General features: G+C 43.8%; 1 protein-coding gene across 1 annotated transcript; it reads left to right on the top strand.

The window, feature by feature from the left end:
* The first annotated feature begins 478 nt into the window (after window positions 1-478).
* On the top strand, window positions 479-15,719 carry LETM2 (leucine zipper and EF-hand containing transmembrane protein 2). Its single transcript, XM_048511954.1, has 11 exons — window positions 479-579; window positions 4,124-4,199; window positions 4,472-4,922; window positions 7,372-7,515; window positions 8,132-8,272; window positions 9,706-9,909; window positions 11,096-11,215; window positions 13,247-13,357; window positions 14,198-14,287; window positions 14,534-14,608; window positions 15,329-15,719. Exons 2-11 carry the CDS (start codon window positions 4,153-4,155, stop codon window positions 15,377-15,379), a joined length of 1,434 nt encoding a protein of 477 aa, XP_048367911.1. The 5' UTR covers window positions 479-579; window positions 4,124-4,152; the 3' UTR covers window positions 15,380-15,719.
* Window positions 15,720-19,816: the final 4,097 nt, after the last annotated feature.

Genomic DNA, 19,816 nt, shown 5'->3' with positions numbered 1-19,816 from the left:
AGGGACTTGTTGCTTTCTGTGACTTTGGAAACATCAATGAAATGTATTTAAAAAACAAAGAAACTAGCAGCCTGATTAATTCATGCTATCCGCACTCACTTCCCGTCCTTTACCCCAAAAGAATGTTTCCATGACAACCCGCATTCCATCAAGAAGTAATATGTAGTGACATCACATCCACCGCCCCCGCCCCGCCCGGCCGGAAGAAAACAACATCCATCCAGCCGTTTCCTCATCAAACCCAAAACTAACCTTTTCACAGCGCATGTGCAGCCCTCCCCTCGCTCTTCATTTCGCCCTTTCGATTCGTTCTCAAAGAAAAGCTCCTCCCCGTACTCCCATTCGCCTACCCTGAATCCATATCCCGCCTACTTCTCCCGGGCTGCATTCTTATTGGCTGCTTCTCAATACTGCAAACTTCAACTTCCCCTGTCGAAGGTAACCCATAGAGTTCAGAATTGTGAAAGTAGAGCGGCCTCTTGTTTCCAGTGGAAGCAAAGACTCATGGGAACAGTCAGCTGTCCCAGAAGAATCTGGGGCCGAATTGGCCCGTTAAGGAGGGCAGGGAGGGGAAAGAAGGTAAGAGGCTATTTGGATATTTGGCATTAGATTAGATGTGTGTGGAAGGGCTCTGTTAAGGGCTTGCAGTCTAGAGCAGATTTTCCACCCATTTTAGAAGGGCGATGGGGCATATATAGTCACGCAAGCCTAAGTGGATCAATTAGAGCAGCAAGCAACCAGGGTTGCTGCTGCAGGAGGGACTGAAACGGAAATATTGTGGGGAGGGGAATGCCCCGCCAGTGGTTGTAAATTGTGATAACCAAATGGAACTTATATCTACTGAAATACGAGTGATGCCTGTCATTTTCATGTACTTCTTAGGAGCTTTAATGGTGTATTGGGTTCAGTTACAGAACTAGAACCTGAGATACTTGTGTTCAGGTCTGCATTGTATCATAAAAATTGCTGTGTGATGTTGGGCTGCTCACACTCGACCTAACCTTCACAGGGTTGTTATAAGGATAAATTTTATATTATTTATTCACTTTGTTTGTACCCTGCCTTTCTTAAAGCAGCTAACAGTATTCTTCTCGCCTCCATTTAATCCTTCCAACAACCCTGTGAAGTAGGTTAGGCTGAGGGTGATTGGCCCAAGGGCACCCAGCAAGCTACCATGACATAACTGGGGATTTGAACCCAGGTCTCCCAGATACTAGTATGATAGTATTAACCACTGTGCCACACTGGCTCAAGGAGAAGCTGGAATGTTGTGGAGGAAGGGTGGAATAAAATAGTACTACATGGGAAGAAGGGCTGGATACCGCTAGGAAAAGAATGCTAGACCAGATAGTTATGTACTGGATTTCTTCCTGCCTTTCCTCAGAAGGAAAGGGAAGAGGCTGAAACACTCGCCCAAGACCAGAAATGCTGGAGAGCACTTGTTACCCGATACGCTACTTAATATGATGGATTTGATGATGATTTCCTCGAAGGATCTCAAAAACAACGGATGTGGTTCTCATCTCCTTCTCTAGGTGGACTTCTCTTGGTGTGATCTGTCATCCATTCATTTGCAAAGGAGAGTTGTTGGGCTTGGGTTAGCTACTCCCAGTTGATTAATCTGGAGCTGTGATGTTGTGTAAGAGTGTACCATAGTGGAAATAGATTGAGAACCAAGCAGCCTTAGTACCTAACCTCCCTGTTTGAAACTGTCATCATCTCCACTCTGGGCTGCAGTTCTGTTTGATTATTTCAGATGTTTATCCCAGCCTGTCAGCTAAGATGCCATTTCTAAATTTACCCTTTCACATTTTTATGCTACTCTTCCTCTAAGGAGCATTAGAAAGTGTACATGATTCTGCTTAGATCGTACCCTAACCACTATGAGATTGAGAATGAAGGATGCTCCAAGGTCACACATTGAACCTCATGTCAAAGTAGAACCCAAGTGTCCTTAGTTGTACTCCAGTACTCTTAACTGCAACAATTACTCTATAGACAACATGGGGGAAATCTTCCCATTTGACATTTCAACTATTTTTATTATGTTATTTGGCCCCAGTAAATATTGTTCAAACTAGTGTTTTTCCAGGTAAGACTATGCAAAATTATAAGAACATGTGTTTCAGTGAAGTTTGTAGAACTTAATTTCTGAGTTATCCTGTTTTAATGTTCTCTTGACCCATCCTAAGCAGTGAATACATGTCATTTTTGTGTGTGGTGTAAAATGACAATATAGGACAATTTTATGGGATAGCCCTTATCTTCTCCTATGTGTTAACGTAGTCTGTTTACTAGAGAAAGTATACTAGCACCTCATGACACTAGCAACAATACTTAAATTGCTTGCCAAGAATTAGCCAATAATTTCACTTTTTGTATCATTACAAGAAATCAAGAAGATTACATAGAGACAAATGTAACATGTATCCATCTAAATATTTTAAAAACTTTTATATGGGTGTGGATCCCCCTGTTATTTCTACACATGGAAGGATTTACTGCTTGTGGAATCCAGCTTCCTCACCTCTCCATTCCTATTACATCCTTAAAAACCCTCACACTCACAGGAGTTGGAATGAAGCCAAGTTAAGATGTTTGAAAGTAACAAGCTGTAGAAATCATGATTGGAATACTGCAGATATATAATAAATCCAGAAATAAAATTACCAAATGCAAGGAATAAAAATATACCAAAACCTCCTCCCTATACACAAAAGCATGTTTACAATCAAGAAATTTGCCATTAAGATATTCATATTTTTAGAGTTGTATACTAATGCCGTGGTCTTTAAAACATTTATACCTAAACACTTTGCAAATAGTAACATGCTTGTGTATGTCTACTCTCAGACTAGAGAGAAGGCCCTGGGTAACCGCAGAGTTCTTCAACAATACCTGACAAGTGGGATCCAAAGGCAAAAGCACAGTTCAGAATACTCAGGCAACAGGTAGACTGACCAGCAAAGTTGTAGGCAAGTTGATCACACAGTGGCTTAAGCTTCACTGCAGTCTTGTTGGGTGTTTCCCTACAAGTGACACTGGATCCAGCATTAAGCTCATTTGGCAATCTGAGTCAGCTCCTCTGCTCATGAGGAGCAGCAGGGCTCAGATCCTGCAGTGATTCACTGGTTTCCTCTGGTGCTTCCTTCAGAGAGGGAGGCTTTGGGCTGCTAGTCATACATGCTTGTGCATGATCCAGGCTTTGGACCTAGTTCTTTGCTTCTCTGTTTCTGTGGATGATCATGGCAGGTCTGGCAGCAGCTGGAGCCATGCTGGCTCAGGGAGCAGTGTGATACTGATGAACATTTTCAGGGAGGCATTTCAAAATCATCCTCTTAGCATCTGCCAGGGTGGGACTAGCAACAGATCATCAACCTCCCATGCTAACCTAGGATAGTTCATATCATCAAACATGTTTTCAGGCACAGTGGTCCCAGAGCAGAGATGGATGGTGCTACTGTGTTGTGTGTAAAGTGGTCTCTAATCCTGTATATCTAGCTACAATGATAGTCGCCCCGCTCTTCGGAGGAGAACCTTCTGGTGATCCCTGGCCTGAAGGATATCTGGCTGGCCTTCACAAGGGCCAGGACCTTTTCAGTCCTGGCCCCAACTTGGTGGAATAAGCTCCCACGAGAGATCAGGACCCTGGGGGATCTGAATCAATTCTGCAGGGCCTGTAAGACGGAGCTATTCCGCCAGGGTTTTTCTGGTGGCTGGCCAGGTTGACACCCATCAATTACTGGCCTGTGGGATAATGGTTTTTAGTTGCCATCTTTTATTCTTGTTCTATCCTGCTGCTGGTATTTTATTGTATTTTGTTTTAATTATTTATTACTGTTTTTTACAATTGTATTGCTTGATTACTGTTGTGTGTCACCTTGAGCCCTTTGGGGATGGGAGAGGTATAAATATAAGAAATAAATAAAATAGTAATCGATTAAACCTCTGTCTCTGACAGTCTGGATGCTTCCCATTTTGTGGTGGACGCTGTCATAGAAGACTGTAATAGTATTGACCACTTCACTGTTTTCGTACTTACGTTGTGTATTGCTCTATTAATTGAGTCAATGTTTTTTAAATGACAGTAGGGAGTTTAATTTTTTTTCTCCTTCTGTGTTAGACGATAGACCATACCAACTCCAGGGCAACATGGCCTTCTACAGCTGTAATATATTCCTTGCAATAGCCAGATCCAGGTAAGAACTGAAATCTTGTTTTTAGAAAATCTATACAAAATGACAGTCTTTGCCAGCTTTGAAAAGAAGAAACACGTTATATGCTCCTTACCCAGAAAACCCAAAATAAATGTGCTTCAATGTAATGTAGATTTGTTGCTTTGAAAGAGGATGAAAAGTGCTCACCAGATCACAAAGTAGTGACCACACAACTTTGGTTGGCTACCAAGCCAGCCGAAATTTGTGTTCCTCTGGCTCCAGTCAATGACTGTGAATTTTCCTTTTTTTTCCAGGGGACCCCACCTGCTTGTACACTCCAGCTGCTCCCCATTTTCCCCCTCCATTGCAGTTGTTCAACTGGTAGATTCCCACCTTAATCGAACATACCTGAAGGACTCTGAGTGCCAGCAGCTACTCTACAGCACACAACAGGGCTTCGGACTACCTCACTTGCTAATGCAGCCCATACGACTGTTTCACTCACCAGCCTACAGGTACCAAGAGGCTCAGGACAAACCCCAGCTTAAAGACAGTTCTGCAGAAAAGGACACTGAGGTGGTCAGTGCTCCAGTCAAAGGCACAGAGCCTGCTGTCCCCAAGAAATCTTTGCGGCAGAGAGTTGTGGACGAACTGAAACACTACTATAACGGCTTCCACTTGCTTTGGATTGACACAAAAGTTGCTGCCAGGATGGTGTGGAGACTGTTGCACGGGCAGATCCTCACCAGGAGAGAAAGGCGAAGGGTGAGCAAAGATGAATGGCTTCCGTGAAGACTAGCAACAATAACCAGCTTCTCCCAACCTCCTCCAATTATTGATTTTTCTATCCACAGTCAAAGGAAACCGATTGGCTTTGGAGCTGTATACAATGGCAGGGCCACTACTCTCCATGTTCTCTAGTCTGTTTATGGGCCTCATGACAACAGTGCACGGAAATGCCTTTAAATTGCAACGTTTGCAACACACACCAGTCAATCATGGCTGGACCCATCTACTGTGATGTACCACTAGCAGAGGGGTGCTGGGAGTAGAGGCAGCCTTATCTGATGGAGAGACTCATGGGTTTCTCAAATCAGCCTGGAAAATTATGATTGCCTCTGTGCTTGTTTCCACACTCTGCATTCGAACGCAGCCCTGCATTCCAAAGTGCTCTGCATTATTGATGGCAGTCATGGATTAAGGACTGTTCCTTAAGGAACAAGTCCTATGCTGCACTGTGTGGTTGTCTGCCAGTCAGGTCCGGGCTACTGATGAAAAGAGGGGAAAGAGTTGCTTCTCAAGAACAGAGAAATTTACAAGCAGTAGTATTTTTAGTTCCTTTTGCTTATATGCCATAGCTGCAGGAAAGAGCAATGAGTTGGTTTCCTGGCTGGGCCCAGTGCAGCAGAAAGTTTTGTAATGCGTTACCAACTTAATGCTGTGTCTGTGTCTGCCTAGCAAGGAACGGTATTTTGGCTTTCCAAGTTTTTGTCATTAGCCTGATAACACAGAACTGCTTTGCTGGATCAGACCATCTAAATCTTGAATTCTGTTTCTAACAGTACACCATCTGGTGCCAATGAAAAACGTGGAAGAGATTTCTGGTTCCTAGCTTCTCACCCAGCCCCCAATGCCCCCAACATCTATCAACTGATCCATTACTAGTTGTGCACACTGGGCAGCCCAATCCAGAGACCCAGGCGACTGGGGATAGTGCCACTATAGTGCTGCCCCGCCATATCCAGAGGGCTTTCCAGCAGCAGGAGGAGGCAGAAAAATTCCCCCCTCAAATCCCCCCCCCCCCCACTGCTGGATAGCCCTTCATAGGGCTTAATGGACTTATGCCACCCAAACGGGCCTGGGCTGTGGTGCAATCAACTGCAAACCATGGGGTGGAAGTCGACTAATGTTGACTCCACTCCTGGGAATGCCCCCCACCACTACGCTGTCATCCATTTGGGATGCCAGCGCAACTCCGCAGTGGACTGTGCTTCCAGCTTTCATTGGCACAGACCTTTGGCACTGGTGCCCTTGCACTGGCAGAGGAGGCAAATGCATTGGCACAGCCCCAGGCCACCTCCACAGGCAGATTCGGCTTGGGCCATTATTCTTATTTTCTGGTAGCCTTATGGCCTTTCTCTACACTCGTGCCTGAGAAAAAGGCTGCCTTGTTGAGAAGTAGAAGACGGGCAGTCTCTCTGGTCCTGCTTATTTCTCAGATGATGATGGTTGCCGGAGGTGGGATCTACACAATCCTAAGGCAGTGTCATCTCATCTTGACAGGAAGATGGAACAAGCCATCTGAGGTGGTGATTTTGGCAGCCTGGCTACATAACCTTGTTCATAGTTACGCTATGACATTGTATTACATGGTGGAGGGAGCAGGATTTTTGGCTAAAGCAGGCAGCAGTCAGAATGCTTTCTCATCTGTTGCTGTTGTTTTGTAATAGGATAATACAGCCGGCAACAGTCGTCCATCCTTATGCTGGATGACTCCAGAAAAGAAACTCATGAAAAAAACCTATTATACTAATTCATAGCCCAGTTCTTCTTTGTAATTTCATAGCATACATAAAGCTAAGTTCACCTTGTTGAACAAGTTATTTTACAAGTACATTTACAGCATCATGTGCTGCCAGTGTGAACCTCTTAATTTTTTAGTCCTCAAATCCCCTGGAGGAGAAAATTCACAATTCTTCTATTCCAAGCTTTCAGAACACTGAAAGATAGGTACCGTGTTTCCCCGAATATAAGACAGTGTCTTATATTAATTTTTGCTCCCAAAGATTTGCTATGTCTTATTTTCAGGGGATGTCTTATTTTTCTGTGTTCTGTTCGATGGGCACGCTATTTTGCACTTCAGCAAAACCTCTACTATGTCTTATTTTTAGGGGATGTCTTATATTCGGGGAAACAGGGTAGCAGTGCTGATCCACAGAAAAATTCCAACTGTAGTTACAAAATAGCCAGCTAAAACCCATCCAACTGTACAGGAGAATAAAACTCTGGCTAAACAAAATTATTTGATTGGTGTCCTAAAAACAAGCAGGTAGTACACAAGGAGTTCCAGAGCCATTTCTTTAAAGGCCCTGATCCTTACTTCTGTTGCTCTCAGTTCCCTAGGAGTTGGTTGCTCCAACTATATGAATGGGCTGGAAGGGCAATGTAACTTATTTTAATCTAAATGTTTGCTTTGTGTGTCATGTCTCTGCAGCTGTTGAGAACGTCTGCTGATCTCTTCCGGCTGGTTCCTTTCCTGGTTTTCATCATTGTGCCCTTCATGGAATTCCTCTTGCCGGTATTTCTGAAACTGTTTCCTGAGATGCTGCCCTCAACGTTTGAAACAGAGTCCAAAAAGGTCAGTATTAAATATAGCTCAGGTGAATCAGCCTCTGAACTTTGCTGCACCCACAACTGTACAGCCTATGTCAAGGAGCTATTAGGAATCATTTGCCTCCAGCTCTGGCCAAGTGGTGTCCTCCCACATCTTTTGTTACTCTGTGGGACATTGGATCTAACATGTGCCTGCTTTTAACATGCCTACAGCTTGTCTTACAAGACATTTTGGGTATATTGTCTGGTGTGGCACTAGCTGCCACAAGAAGAATAGTAGGAAGCAGCTCAGTAGTATCCTTCTGTTGTGCCGAGATCCACCTGCAGTTGAGAATCTCTTCATTGCAAAATATTTGTGTTACAATTGGCCTGTTGCATTCATGTGAGTCCTGTGAGCCACTGTTAGAGCCCATTTCAGCTAGAAAAGTAGGATAAAAATGTAATAAATGAAGACCTTTCACTATGGAAATAGCAAGTGATCACTGACCCAGCTGAGGGAAGAGGTAAGGGGGGGGCAGCAAAAATGGTCTCTTATAGGGCTGCTGTAAGAATTTCTGAGCACTTATCTGAAAGGCTTTAGATGTTCCAACACACTAGATAAATACAAAGAAATCACCCTGTCCCCTTCTGTTTTAAAAAAGGAAGAAAAGCAGAAAAAGAAGCTGAGTGCCAAGCTGGAAATAGCCAAATTCCTGCAGGAGACCATTACAGAGATGGCAAGAAGGAACAAAGCTTCTAGTACAGGAGACGCCACGAAGCAATTCTCTTCATACGTTCAAAAGGTATGAGCTTCATAATTATGCACGCTTCAGTACCAAGATGAGGCCATTGAGTTGGTCCAGTCAGGTAGGTAAGTTTCAGAAATTCCTATTCCTACAAAAGACTTTCTTTACAGATATAGAATTACAACCATATACCCCGCTTTCCTGTGGAAAGGTTGATGCAGTATATCAATTGTGTTCATAGGGAATACTACCAGTACTGGAATTGGTGTCTCTTAGTTCTTTCATGCTAACGCTTACTTGAAACTTGCTCCTCCCAATATATGCACGGCACAAACATTTTGGATCTGCCAAGTTGCAGTGCCTTTTCTGAGAAGAGATTTCATGCTATTTCACCGTTGCTCTGCACACTGTCTGCAGTTTTTCTTTCTGAAAATCTTGCATCAGGATATAAGCCAGCCACATCAATGCTATCCATGGACTTTTGCAGCAGGAGAAAGAGAGCATTAGCAAGAGCCAAGGGTAGCTGGGTTGTAGGAGATGGAAATCTGGATCACTTTGGCAATCAAATGAATGCATACAACTTTTCAAATAAAACAGAATAGCGTATGTTAGGAAGTGTCCGGAAGTTGTTTTAACATGACCTCACAGAATGGACATGAAGCTCATCCACTCTGATCATTTGATGGGATGTTACCTAGAAACTCACAGCCCTCCAGATGTTCATGAACTATAATTCCCATTGGTCCTTCCCAACATGAGCATTCGCTATACTGGCAAGGGCTGATGGGAATTGTAGTTCATGAACATCTGGAGGGGCATGAGTTTGACACCTGTGACTTAGAGCAACCTTCTTACAGTTTGACCCACATTATCCAGATTAGAGCATTCAATAAGCAAAAATTCAGATGCAGACTAGCTGCACTGTGAGCAAAGAATATTTGGGTGACATCATCCATACTATCTAAAGCAACTGGGGGTGGAAGTGGGATTTAAAAGAATCCGCAAGTCCTTTGTGAGTTTCTGCAAACAGTTCTCTGGAAAGGGAGCATAAGAATATTCTGGATAAAATGTAATTGAACTGAAACTATTGTATGAAATACTTGAGGCTGAAAAGGCCATTTCAAGTAAGTAGAATTGCTTATAAATGCCTTGGCTTCATTGGAAAATCATACGTGTTCTCATGATGGAGTCATGAATTGGCCAAGAGCTTTGCCTTCTGTTTACCTCAGGGAGCCAACAGAAACCCTTGAGAACATCAGTCCTCCCAGTAAGCCACTGAATGATAAATTTAGATGCATATAAGTTCATACTCTGAAATTTGTCTGTCTTGGCGGGGGAGGGAGCGTCAGTCAGAAATGATGACATCATCATTTTCTTTGAACACCTTGCACACTGAAGAACCTGGCTTCTTTCTACCTCAGCTGCTAGTTGGGGCTGGAGGGCTAAGATGCTCACATTCTCACTATAGTCTTATCCATTGCCTCACATAGGTTCGGCACAGTGGCCAACAGCCCAGCACCCAGGAGATCGTACAGTTTTCCAAGCTGTTTGAGGATGAGCTGACCCTTGAACACCTAGAGCGACCACAGCTGGCAGCCCTCTGCAGACTGCTGGAGCTGCCACCCATTGGGACCAATAACCTCCTCCGCTTCCAGCTTTTGATGAAGCTCAGGTCTATTAAAGTGGATGACGAAGTAAGACACCCGTGGATACATGGGGAAGATTTACATACTGGGTGACGCAACAGCTCTGGTTTCTTCCTTACCTATTTAGTCAGTTCCTTCTTCTAATGTGCCATTTGCATCCAAAGTCTGATAAGTATAGTTGTGCCCCAACTCTAAGAGAGATGTGTATCGGAGAAGGTTTGCATGTGATCTACGGTCGCATCTGGGAGGAAGGGTAGATGCAAAGCAGGGTCCTCGAATAACAGAAGTTGTCTTGTAGTTAAAAACATCAAGTATCATCTGTCAGTTGAAGAACAGGCTGTGAAATTTCTCCACTCATCTGTACAACATGATGCCATTTGGAAGCCTGGGTTGTCCAGACTAAGGCTGCAGTTAATAAAATCTAAAGCTCAAGGTCTGGACATCTCCAAACTGCTTTTAGTGTATGGTATAATATGACCTAACAGGGGCCTGCAACCTGCGGCTCTCCAGATGTTCATGGACTACAATTCCCATCAGCCCCTGCCACCATGGCCAACTGGCCATGATGCCTTTGTGCCAAAAGGTTTGTTTCACCTGTTTATGTGTGCCCTTAAACACTTAATGGCCAGCCGCTGTGTGCCATGAATGCCGTTAAGCCAATGGCAGTGAATGAGGCTATGAAGCCAAATCAGCCCAAACAATACAATAGAGAGCCCGTATGGTGTAGCAGTTAAGAGTGTCAGGCTCGTATCTGGGAGACCTAGGTTCGAAACCCCACTTGTGCCAGGAAAGAAAATGTGGTGCGCTGTACTGAAGAGCTCTTAGCCTAGGTAATAAGGGGTGGGCCTGATTGTTTTCAGAGACAATTGCAGTGCTTCTGGACTGAATTAGCCTGTTCTTTCCACACTCTCGAAAAATTGTGTTCTTACTTGTAGCTGATTAATCTACCAATCAAAATTTGCAGCTCTGGATAAAGATGAAAATAGTTATGCAAACAATTCATTACAGGCTTCTCAGTGCAGAACTGTGCTTAAAAATCAAAACTGACCTACATCTTAATGAGTTGGAAGACCCAGGCCAGTACCCACACTGCTTTGGTGTTCCCTTCATTCCAGTACATAGCTTAAATGTTTGCTTCCTACAAGGATGTATCCCTGTTGCAGAAATGGACAGGGTTTCAGTTTTCAAAAGAATGAAGTGATGTTAATTTGATCTCCCTTTTTACTGTACACAGATGATTGCCAAGGAAGGTGTTAATGGCTTGAGTGTGATTGAGCTGCAGAGTGCATGCAGAGCAAGAGGAATGAGGTCGTTGGGTCTCACAACAGAACAGCTGAAGGAGCAAATCACACAGGCAAGTTGGGGAAGGGGAGGAAGACATTGGCTCTGCTTTTAGGCTCTGCCACTTGAGCTGTGAAGGCTTATCTGGGGAACCAGATTAGCCTGTGCACTCCAACACATGCCAGCTGGATGACCCTGGGCACATCACAGCTCTTCAGAGCTCTCTCAGCCCCACCTATCTCACAGGGTGTTTGTTGTGTGTGTGTGTGGGGGGGAGGCTGTGATGGGGTGGGGGAGGTGAAGGGAAGGAGATTGTAAGCCCCTTTGCATCTCCCTTACAGGAGAGAAATGAGGGGTATAAATCCAAACTCTTCTTGTTCATCATCTAAACAAACAAAACTCATTTGTCCTGAGGAGTTTGAACTAATCATTTCCTGCAGACATTCAATGAGATGTAGACAGAGCTTGAAACCTCTGCATCTCTTCCCTCATCAGGAATAGTGGCTATAATGTATTGTCGAAGGCTTTCACGGCCGGAATCACTTGGGTGCTGTGTGGTTTCCGGGCTGTATGGCCGTGTTCTAGCAGCATTCTCTCCTGACGTTTCGCCTGCATCTGTGGCTGGCATCTTCAGAGGATCCTCTGAAGATGCCAGCCTGATACAGAAAGCTATTAAACGTCAGGAGAGAGAATGCTCTACTAGAATACGGCCATTACAATTCTGAAACCACCACAAGCTGAAAGCTAAGGCTATAATGTTATGATCAAATTTCAGTTAGGCTAAATTAATTTTACCAACACAACCTGCTGGGCTGAGAGCCTCTGGAACTGCTTCTCAGACTCTGGTCAGCAGATAGTGGTAGCAGGTTTTATACAGTAGAGTGAAGTCAAGTTCTAGAAAAGAGCAGTGAGTTTACAGATGAAATGCTGGAATGTATATAATCAAATATTCTTTTTTTTAATGGAGATCGCCATTAAAAATTCAGTCTGGACTCCTATGCAGGAGGTGATGGGTTTTAAATCCTCCTGCTACCCTGTGATTTCAGTGTTGCCCATCCTGGAAAGGAAAAGAGGCAAATATACACTCCTCTTATTTTTCTCCCTTCCAGGCGAATTACAATACAGTGGTTGGTTTTCCTCAAGGAATCTGCACAATAGGGAGGAGACATTCTTCTTCTTGCCCCCAAGTAACTGCTGTTTCCAGATAGAAAACAGTGGGAAGATCCATTCATCAGCCTCCAAACATGGAACAGATTTAGCTGTAAACTTCTGGCCTTAAGGAGAGGATCAGGAATTCCTTGTATCAGGGTGTGTTGCAAGATTACTTTCCCTTGGCATGGGTCTCAGGCCTGTTGGGGCTGGTTCCTGTTGGCCTGTACCCATAGAGAGATCTTGGTTAAGACTTCCAGAGAAAATGGCACTTTGGGAGCTTTCTGCCGCACATTACTGAAAGAAGTGGTCGCTGGGCAATGGCTTGCATTAGGGCAGACAGAGTCTGGTCCTAGCATCTCCAACAACTTTTGGAGATCATTAATTTGACTGGTGAACTGTCTGTCTGCTCTTGATACAACTCAGGATCAGTAACGTGTGTGTGTCAGCCATTTGGCTTTTAGAAGCTACCTTTCCGTCCCACTCCTCTAGATTTTTACTTTCACTTTTTCTGGATGCTTCCTTGTATGGGCTTTTTGTATTTTTGTATATTATTCTTTTTACTCTATCCTTTTTTCCCACTCTCTGTCATTATGTTGTTACATTTTGTTGAAAAAAGTAATGAATTATGTTGGAAAAAAGAGCGATATCTTGGTCACTCTCCAAGGCATCTAGAGGCAGGAATGTGACAATGAAGTAAGACAGCTCTTTTCGGCTCAGAACTTTCAGATATTAGAAGATGCATCAGCCCATTAGGCAGGAATGAGTACGTCCATACCCCAGCCACAGTCCCAACCACCATATAAAGAAGAACCCTTACCAAAGCAGGAAAAGTGGCTGTCAAGCAACTTGTGGTGGGAATGTTCAGATTCATAAAAGCCTCTCTTCAAGCTCCGTAAGTCAAATTAGATGCATCAGAGTCTCTAAACTTTCTTTTCATTCCTCTGTCACACAGTGGCTTGATCTGCATCTGAAAGAGAACGTTCCTCCTTCCCTGTTGCTACTTTCTCGTGCCTTATACTTGACGGAGGTGAAGCCCAGGCCTATTGCCGTGTCATCAGCTGACGTGAGTGAAATCTGCAGCAATGGTGTTGAAACAGATTTCATCTTTTACATTACATGATGGGAAATACTAGAGAGGCACCCAGAAATTACAGTGGGAAATGCCAAAGCATCTCTTGCAAGTGAGGCAGAGTTGCCATTCCCCTCTTTGCCTTTTCAGACTATATGTGGTTATTTTTTTTTATAATAATGAAGTATAGACCATTAAAATACTTGCAAAATATATTGGATTTTTTTTGTAATTGCTGCCCTCCATCTTATATATGTTAAAAGCAGTGGCGGGATGCAAACATTTTAATAACAGGTTCCGATGGTGGTGGGATTCAAACAGTGGCGGCGCCTTAATTTGAATATGTTAAAGATTAGACCTCTGAATTTGACTGTAAATATGGACCCCACCTCTCTTCTGTCCCACTTACTTAAGCCTGGATTATGAAAGAACAAAGTAGACAGTGCCTGTAATTTTTTCCCCAGTGTGCACCAACACCCTGTCCCAAAGCTGCTATACACTTTAAAAATTAGATCTCCCACCATCTCATCTACTTAAGCCATTGGAAGCCCCAGGGATTCCTGCAGTTATCCCAGCATCCTCCAGCAACAAAGACTCCCTTGACATGTACCGCTACCTCGGGGGCCTCTCCCATGCTGATTCAAATAACTTGTAAGGTCTTCTGCCAACTCTGTCCTGCCTGACAGCATCTTCCCATAAAATACAAGTGATGTTTTTGTTTGTGCATCCGAATCCTTAAACTACCAATTAACATTCAGATAATTATCAGGGTGAAGGCAGTGTTGCTTTAAAATCTTCAACAAAGTGACAACAGATTGTCTGGTCTTCTCTTAGCCTCTGCCGAGCAAAGATGCTGAAGAAATTATCCCTTCTGAAGATCACGAGACCTTGGTGGATTCTGCTCCCAAAATGCAAGGCAATAAGGTGAGAGCGGCCTCCCTGCCCCCAGCTCTAACTCTGCATTAATCTGGATCACTAGTCAGAACACATATATTGGGCACTGAAGTCATTTCATGAATGCTAATGAAACCACAGTATCCAGAAAACAAGGTAGTAAACAAGGATGCTTTTTCAACACGATTGGCTTGGTCAATTGAGATTTCCCTGAGCCCTAAACTTTGATGGGAACCCGTGATAACTGCCTTAATTTTTTCTCCCTCTTTCTTGAAGAGCGAAGAATTTATAACACCACCAACAGAGAAATTACAAGCTCCTCAAGTATCAGTCAGCCCTGCTACAAGCAAGGTAGGTTTTACATCCAGGTTTCTTTTGCCATGTCACATAAACACATTTTTATGAAAAGGGTAAACCTCTGACATACCTCACAGCGCTAAGAAGAGTCGGCCGATTAAGGAAAGTGCTTTTGTCAATTAATTATCTTAATCAATTAATTCATTATTTTGAATATAGTGAACTGATTAAATGTGTACTTGACCAAAACCTCGATTTAAACAAAGGAAGTGAAAGATGACAACAGAACTTAGTATGCAATAATGACTGATCGTAGTCAGAAGAGCTCTCCAGTGTATTGTGCCTTGTCACAGTTGGGTGCCAGAATCCAAATAAAGATGAGCATTCCCTTGCACACGTACGCCTCTCGCCACGTGCAGCAAATGCCACCCATTGTTCTTGGGTAGAAACTTACAGACCAACATACAGTTTCTAGTTAGCACTCAAACGAGAATGCTGTGAGGTTGCCAGTGGCCTGCCTTCTTCTGAGGAATGCATTTTTTTATACATCACAAAATCACCATATGCAAAGGCTGGACTTGAAATAGCCGCAATGTTGGGGTAATAGATCTCCCTGTAATCCCCCCACCCATCCACGCACACAAATGAAATGGGGTTCATTTCCAAGCACATTGCGATTAGTATCGAGTGGGTGAATGTTTGCACAGGCATACCAAAAAGACACCTCAACCTCACCTCCCAGCTTTTGACATTTTGTCTCTCTCTTTGTTCTAGACAAAAATGGAAGCCTCTCGGAGTAGCAAAGCCAGTGCGAATGGAGTTTAGCTGTGCTTCTAGGACAGACTTCCAAGCTCCACATATCTCATCTGAAAAAAGGCAGGGTTTCGGTTTTGGGGGGCATTTTTTGCAGGCCAGCTCCTTCCTACATCCATGAGTCCTCAATTGCTTCACACTCCTGCTGCATAAACAAGTGCGGCGTGCTCCAGGTGGTTTTGTTAGCAACTTGTCCAGACAAAAATGAGACCTAGCACTATTTACTGTATTTTATGTAATTTAACTTATTTTCTTGTAAATATGTATATAATCCACAAATGAGGCAAGCTGTAACTTATACAACATTGTCAGAAGTTGAGATTCATGTTTCTTAAAAATTTTACCAAAATGGTGACTGATCCATTTTTATTTTTTAACAAAGGGCTTGCCTAGCAGAGACGGAGTGCTTTCTTAAGCTGGTGCTATAGAACTGCAGGCTTCCCAGTGGTGGGATTCAGTGATTCGCACCAATTCGGCAGAACCGGTTGTTAAAATGGTGCTTGTAAACAACCAATTGTTACATTATTTGAATCCCACCACCGGAACCGGTTGTTGAACTAGTTGAATCCCACCACTGGTTTCCCATCCAACAAGCTGATATACTTGGACTTTATAACGATTTACGGGGTGATCTTAAAAAGTGTTTACTTGGAAATAAGTTCCACTGAGTTGAGAGACACGTACTTCCAAAGAATGTGCATAGTACTGCAGCCCAAGTTTCCCTTAAATCAGGAAGCTGATGGTACTACAAGAGTATGGAAGTGATCCTTTTTTAATAATGAAACAGGGCAGAGCCCTTTATAGGTGTGGTCCATTGCATTATGGAGAGAATCCTACTGGGTTCCCTTAGTGCTCATTTAGGGGAAGGCAACCTTTCCAGTGCCTTATTAGACTTTGCATAAGAGACCAGTGCTATGGCACAGCACAAAATCAGACCACACTAGTATGCATTGAACTATAAAGTGTTCTTACCACCTGGGCAACTCAATCAGGTGGGGGGCATTGGCTCTTGGAGACAGTACAAGACCACGCCAGCGAGTTTATCCACCCCACCACATAAGTGGTACTTACACCAACAGGGAGGGCAAACTGGGAGGTGAGCAGGCACTGTAGAGCTCTGCTGCACCCAACCCAGAAAAGTCAGCACCTCCACAGAGCCATGCTGGCATGAACCCGTAGGCCAGTGCGGCTGGGGGCATTCTGGGGGATGGGGTGTGAAGTTGACTTTCCTGCACCGCCTTCAGACTTAACACCATGAAAACAGTGGTGTAAGTCTGTTTCCATTGGGCTCTTCAGGTAGCAGGAGGGATTTTGAATTTCCTTTAGAGGCCTACCACTGCCATTTTCACCACACCATCTCAATACACAGCATAAAAAAGTATAACAATTTAATCAATTTAAAAGAACATGCCAAAGGAAACAGAGTCATACCAAGCCTTTTGCACAAGCGAAAGGAGCAAAACACAGGTTCAGGTAAACGTACCCTCCTTTGCTGCTCTATTCTGTCTCCGACCTATTCTTAAGATTTTTGCGAATGCCCAGCAACAGCAAGACCAAACCGTGCTAGCTGCTGATTACCATTCTCAGCTATCCTTGTTAAACAAGAAAATTACTGAGTCATCAACCTTTGGTTCACAGGAATCATGTCAACAGGTAAAGACAATTCCTTCATACGCGCTGATGTACTGCAAGTATTATGGTCACAGGTAAGGAATTTTGCTGGTGCATTCTAGTTGGGCAGGCCGGCCAATAAATTACCATGCTTCTACATCATGCCTCCCATTTGTTTGCACAAGCATGCAAAAGGCAAAGTTTCTCAGGTCAGGGACATGCCCCAGACAGGTGTGCTGCATGCGCTCTGGAAAATATTCCAGCTTAAGACATTTTGGATAAGGGAATGGGAAGAAGGAGGTGGTTAGCTGAAGCTAAGCATTTTCAAAGGGATGAGCCGCCTGTATACGTTCATATCTGTGACACATCAACAGGCAATGACTCGAATGTGTAGGTTAAATCTGTGTAAAGTGCCATCCAGTTGCATCCAATTTATTGCAAGGAGATTTTAAGGCAAGTGAGAAGCACTGTGTTCTTGTGCAGACCCTTCTTTGGTGGCCTCCCTTCCAAGTACTGATCCTGCTTAGCTTCCTAGATCTGACAAGATCGGACTATATCATGCTGCCTTCCCTCCCATCTCATATAGAGCACCAATGATAACTCCACGTTATCTTAAATGCAACTTTCTTCAGCTTCAAGACATAAATGCACAGTAATCAAATGATCTCATGCATCAAGTGAACCAATTCCAAAAGTTCCCCCCAAAAGATAATCTGATAAGTTACACCAGAAGGTAAGGAATGAAGGAGGCAACTACAATTTAGACAGAAAGGAGTTTCATAATCTAGGGGCCACAGCTGAAAAAGCCCTGTAACAATAGCCCACCCACTTAATGTGGAAAGATATATGGACAGACAGGCAGAGCCAGTGTAGTGCAAAGTGTTTAGAATGTTGAACTAGGATCTGGAAGGCATAGACTTAAATCGCCCCACTGCCATACTTCACCTAACCTGGCTGCCAAGTTTTGCATTAGCTGAAGATTCCAGACTGCTTTCAAGCATAGTCCCTCATCAAATGTGTTGCAGTAGTTCACATTAAACAAAACATAAACATGTATGCAGTAATAAGGTGTTCTGGTAGTAGAGTTACCAACCTCCAGGTGGTGGCTGGATCTCCAGACAATAGAGATCAGTTCACTTGGAGAATATAGCAACTTTGGAAGGCTGACTCTATAGAATTATAACCCATTGAAATCCCTCCTTTACCAAACCCCGCCCTCTTCAGCCCCCCCCCCCCAAAAAAAAAATTCTCCAGGAATTTCCCAGTCCAGATCTGTCAACCCTATCTGGCAGAGGCAGATTTAAAATTTAAAAAAGTTAACAAAGATTCTGACTGAAAATATCCAAATGTACAGCAATGTTGTTGACAGAGACATCTTATGGCACATCAACCACCTAAAACACTGATAGCTTTTTGTAAAATGCATTTGTGGTCCATTTTGCCCAAAACAAGGAAATGTAGATATTTGAATTAATAAAGAGAGAAAACAAATGATAAGAAGAAATTGAGTTCAGCGTTGTTTCGCTGATGGAGTTAGATGTAGCAGCTAAGACTGCCAATACCAAATTGTTCAAACTGAAGAAATCCCAATGAAATTGTAAAGAGCCCCCAAATTGGGTTACTTTAGAAGATCCATGAATTGGTCTTCTGCAAGTTTTTTAAAAAGTGGTAAATACTATAGCAGCCATGCGATGGTAGAGGGCAGGGAATTCAGATTACGTACCATGTACTCAACCACAAATCAGTCCTTCCATAGCATACAATCATCTGTATGTTTCCATTTCCAGAGCAAGCAACAGCTGGGGAGGGGGTGGGGCAACAAAGGTCTAGGACAGTGGTGGCGAACCTATGGCACAGGTGCCAGAAGTGGCACTCAGAGCCCGCTCTGTGGGCACGTGTGCACAGAATTCATCATGTGGGAGGGAAATCGCCCCCCCCCCCCACACACACATCTAGGCTGGCCTGGGCTGCTGGACTTGATGTGTGTGCACCTCAGCGAGCAGGGAGGACTCGGCTGGCAGGCCTGGTGCCTGTGCTCCAGGTGGCTGCTGCTCGGGGGGGGCGGGGGGCAGAGGTGGCAGAGATGCTAGAGAGGTGCAGAGCAGCGCATGTGGGACTTGCTGGAGGCTACAGCAGGCTGGCCCCTGCTAGAGGGGGTTATTCTGGTTAAATTGCTGCATTGGCACTTTGCAATAAGTGGGTTTTGGGTTGCAATTTGGGCACTCGGTCTCAAAAAGGTTCGCCATCACTGGTCTAGGACATGCCACAGAGGAAGGAATAAAACCCACCTTCTACTGCGCTACACCCCTTGATACAATTCAGAAGGTCCCACAGCAGCTGTTTACCAAGGAAAAACCTACCAGTGGTCTGTTCAGATTTCCCTACATTTCCTAATTTAGTTTAACTCAGAACAAAAGAGTAGGACTCAATATAAGTGATGCAGGCCGGAATAAAAACCAATCCAAACTTAAAGGACCATTACAGAAAGCTTGCAGTATTTAAAGCGCTTCAGAAACATTATCACAGTAATTCTTATAATAATCTTGTAAAGGCAGGTCAGTATTATTGTCCCTGTTTTGCTGACTTGTTGCGACTCGGACTGAAGCGGAGATGCAGCTTGCCTAGGGCAGAAATCTGAACTGACAACCACCTGGGCTCATAGTGTCCCTGCTACACCAACTCCCAAAGACTCTTGTACTTTTACACATATTAAAATGTCAATAAAATAATGTCAAAGGAAGATTCCGTGAAATAAACTCAAGTCACTCATTTCTATCGTCTGTAGCAATGGAAGTACTTATCTTTAACTCATAGCAGTAAATAAAAGTTCCACTTTCA

This window comes from Sphaerodactylus townsendi, linkage group LG12 (assembly GCF_021028975.2).
Source record: "Sphaerodactylus townsendi isolate TG3544 linkage group LG12, MPM_Stown_v2.3, whole genome shotgun sequence".
Lineage (NCBI taxonomy): Eukaryota > Metazoa > Chordata > Lepidosauria > Squamata > Sphaerodactylidae > Sphaerodactylus > Sphaerodactylus townsendi.
Note: the sequence above shows the minus strand (reverse complement) of the source record. Positions and strands in the feature narration are given on the sequence as shown.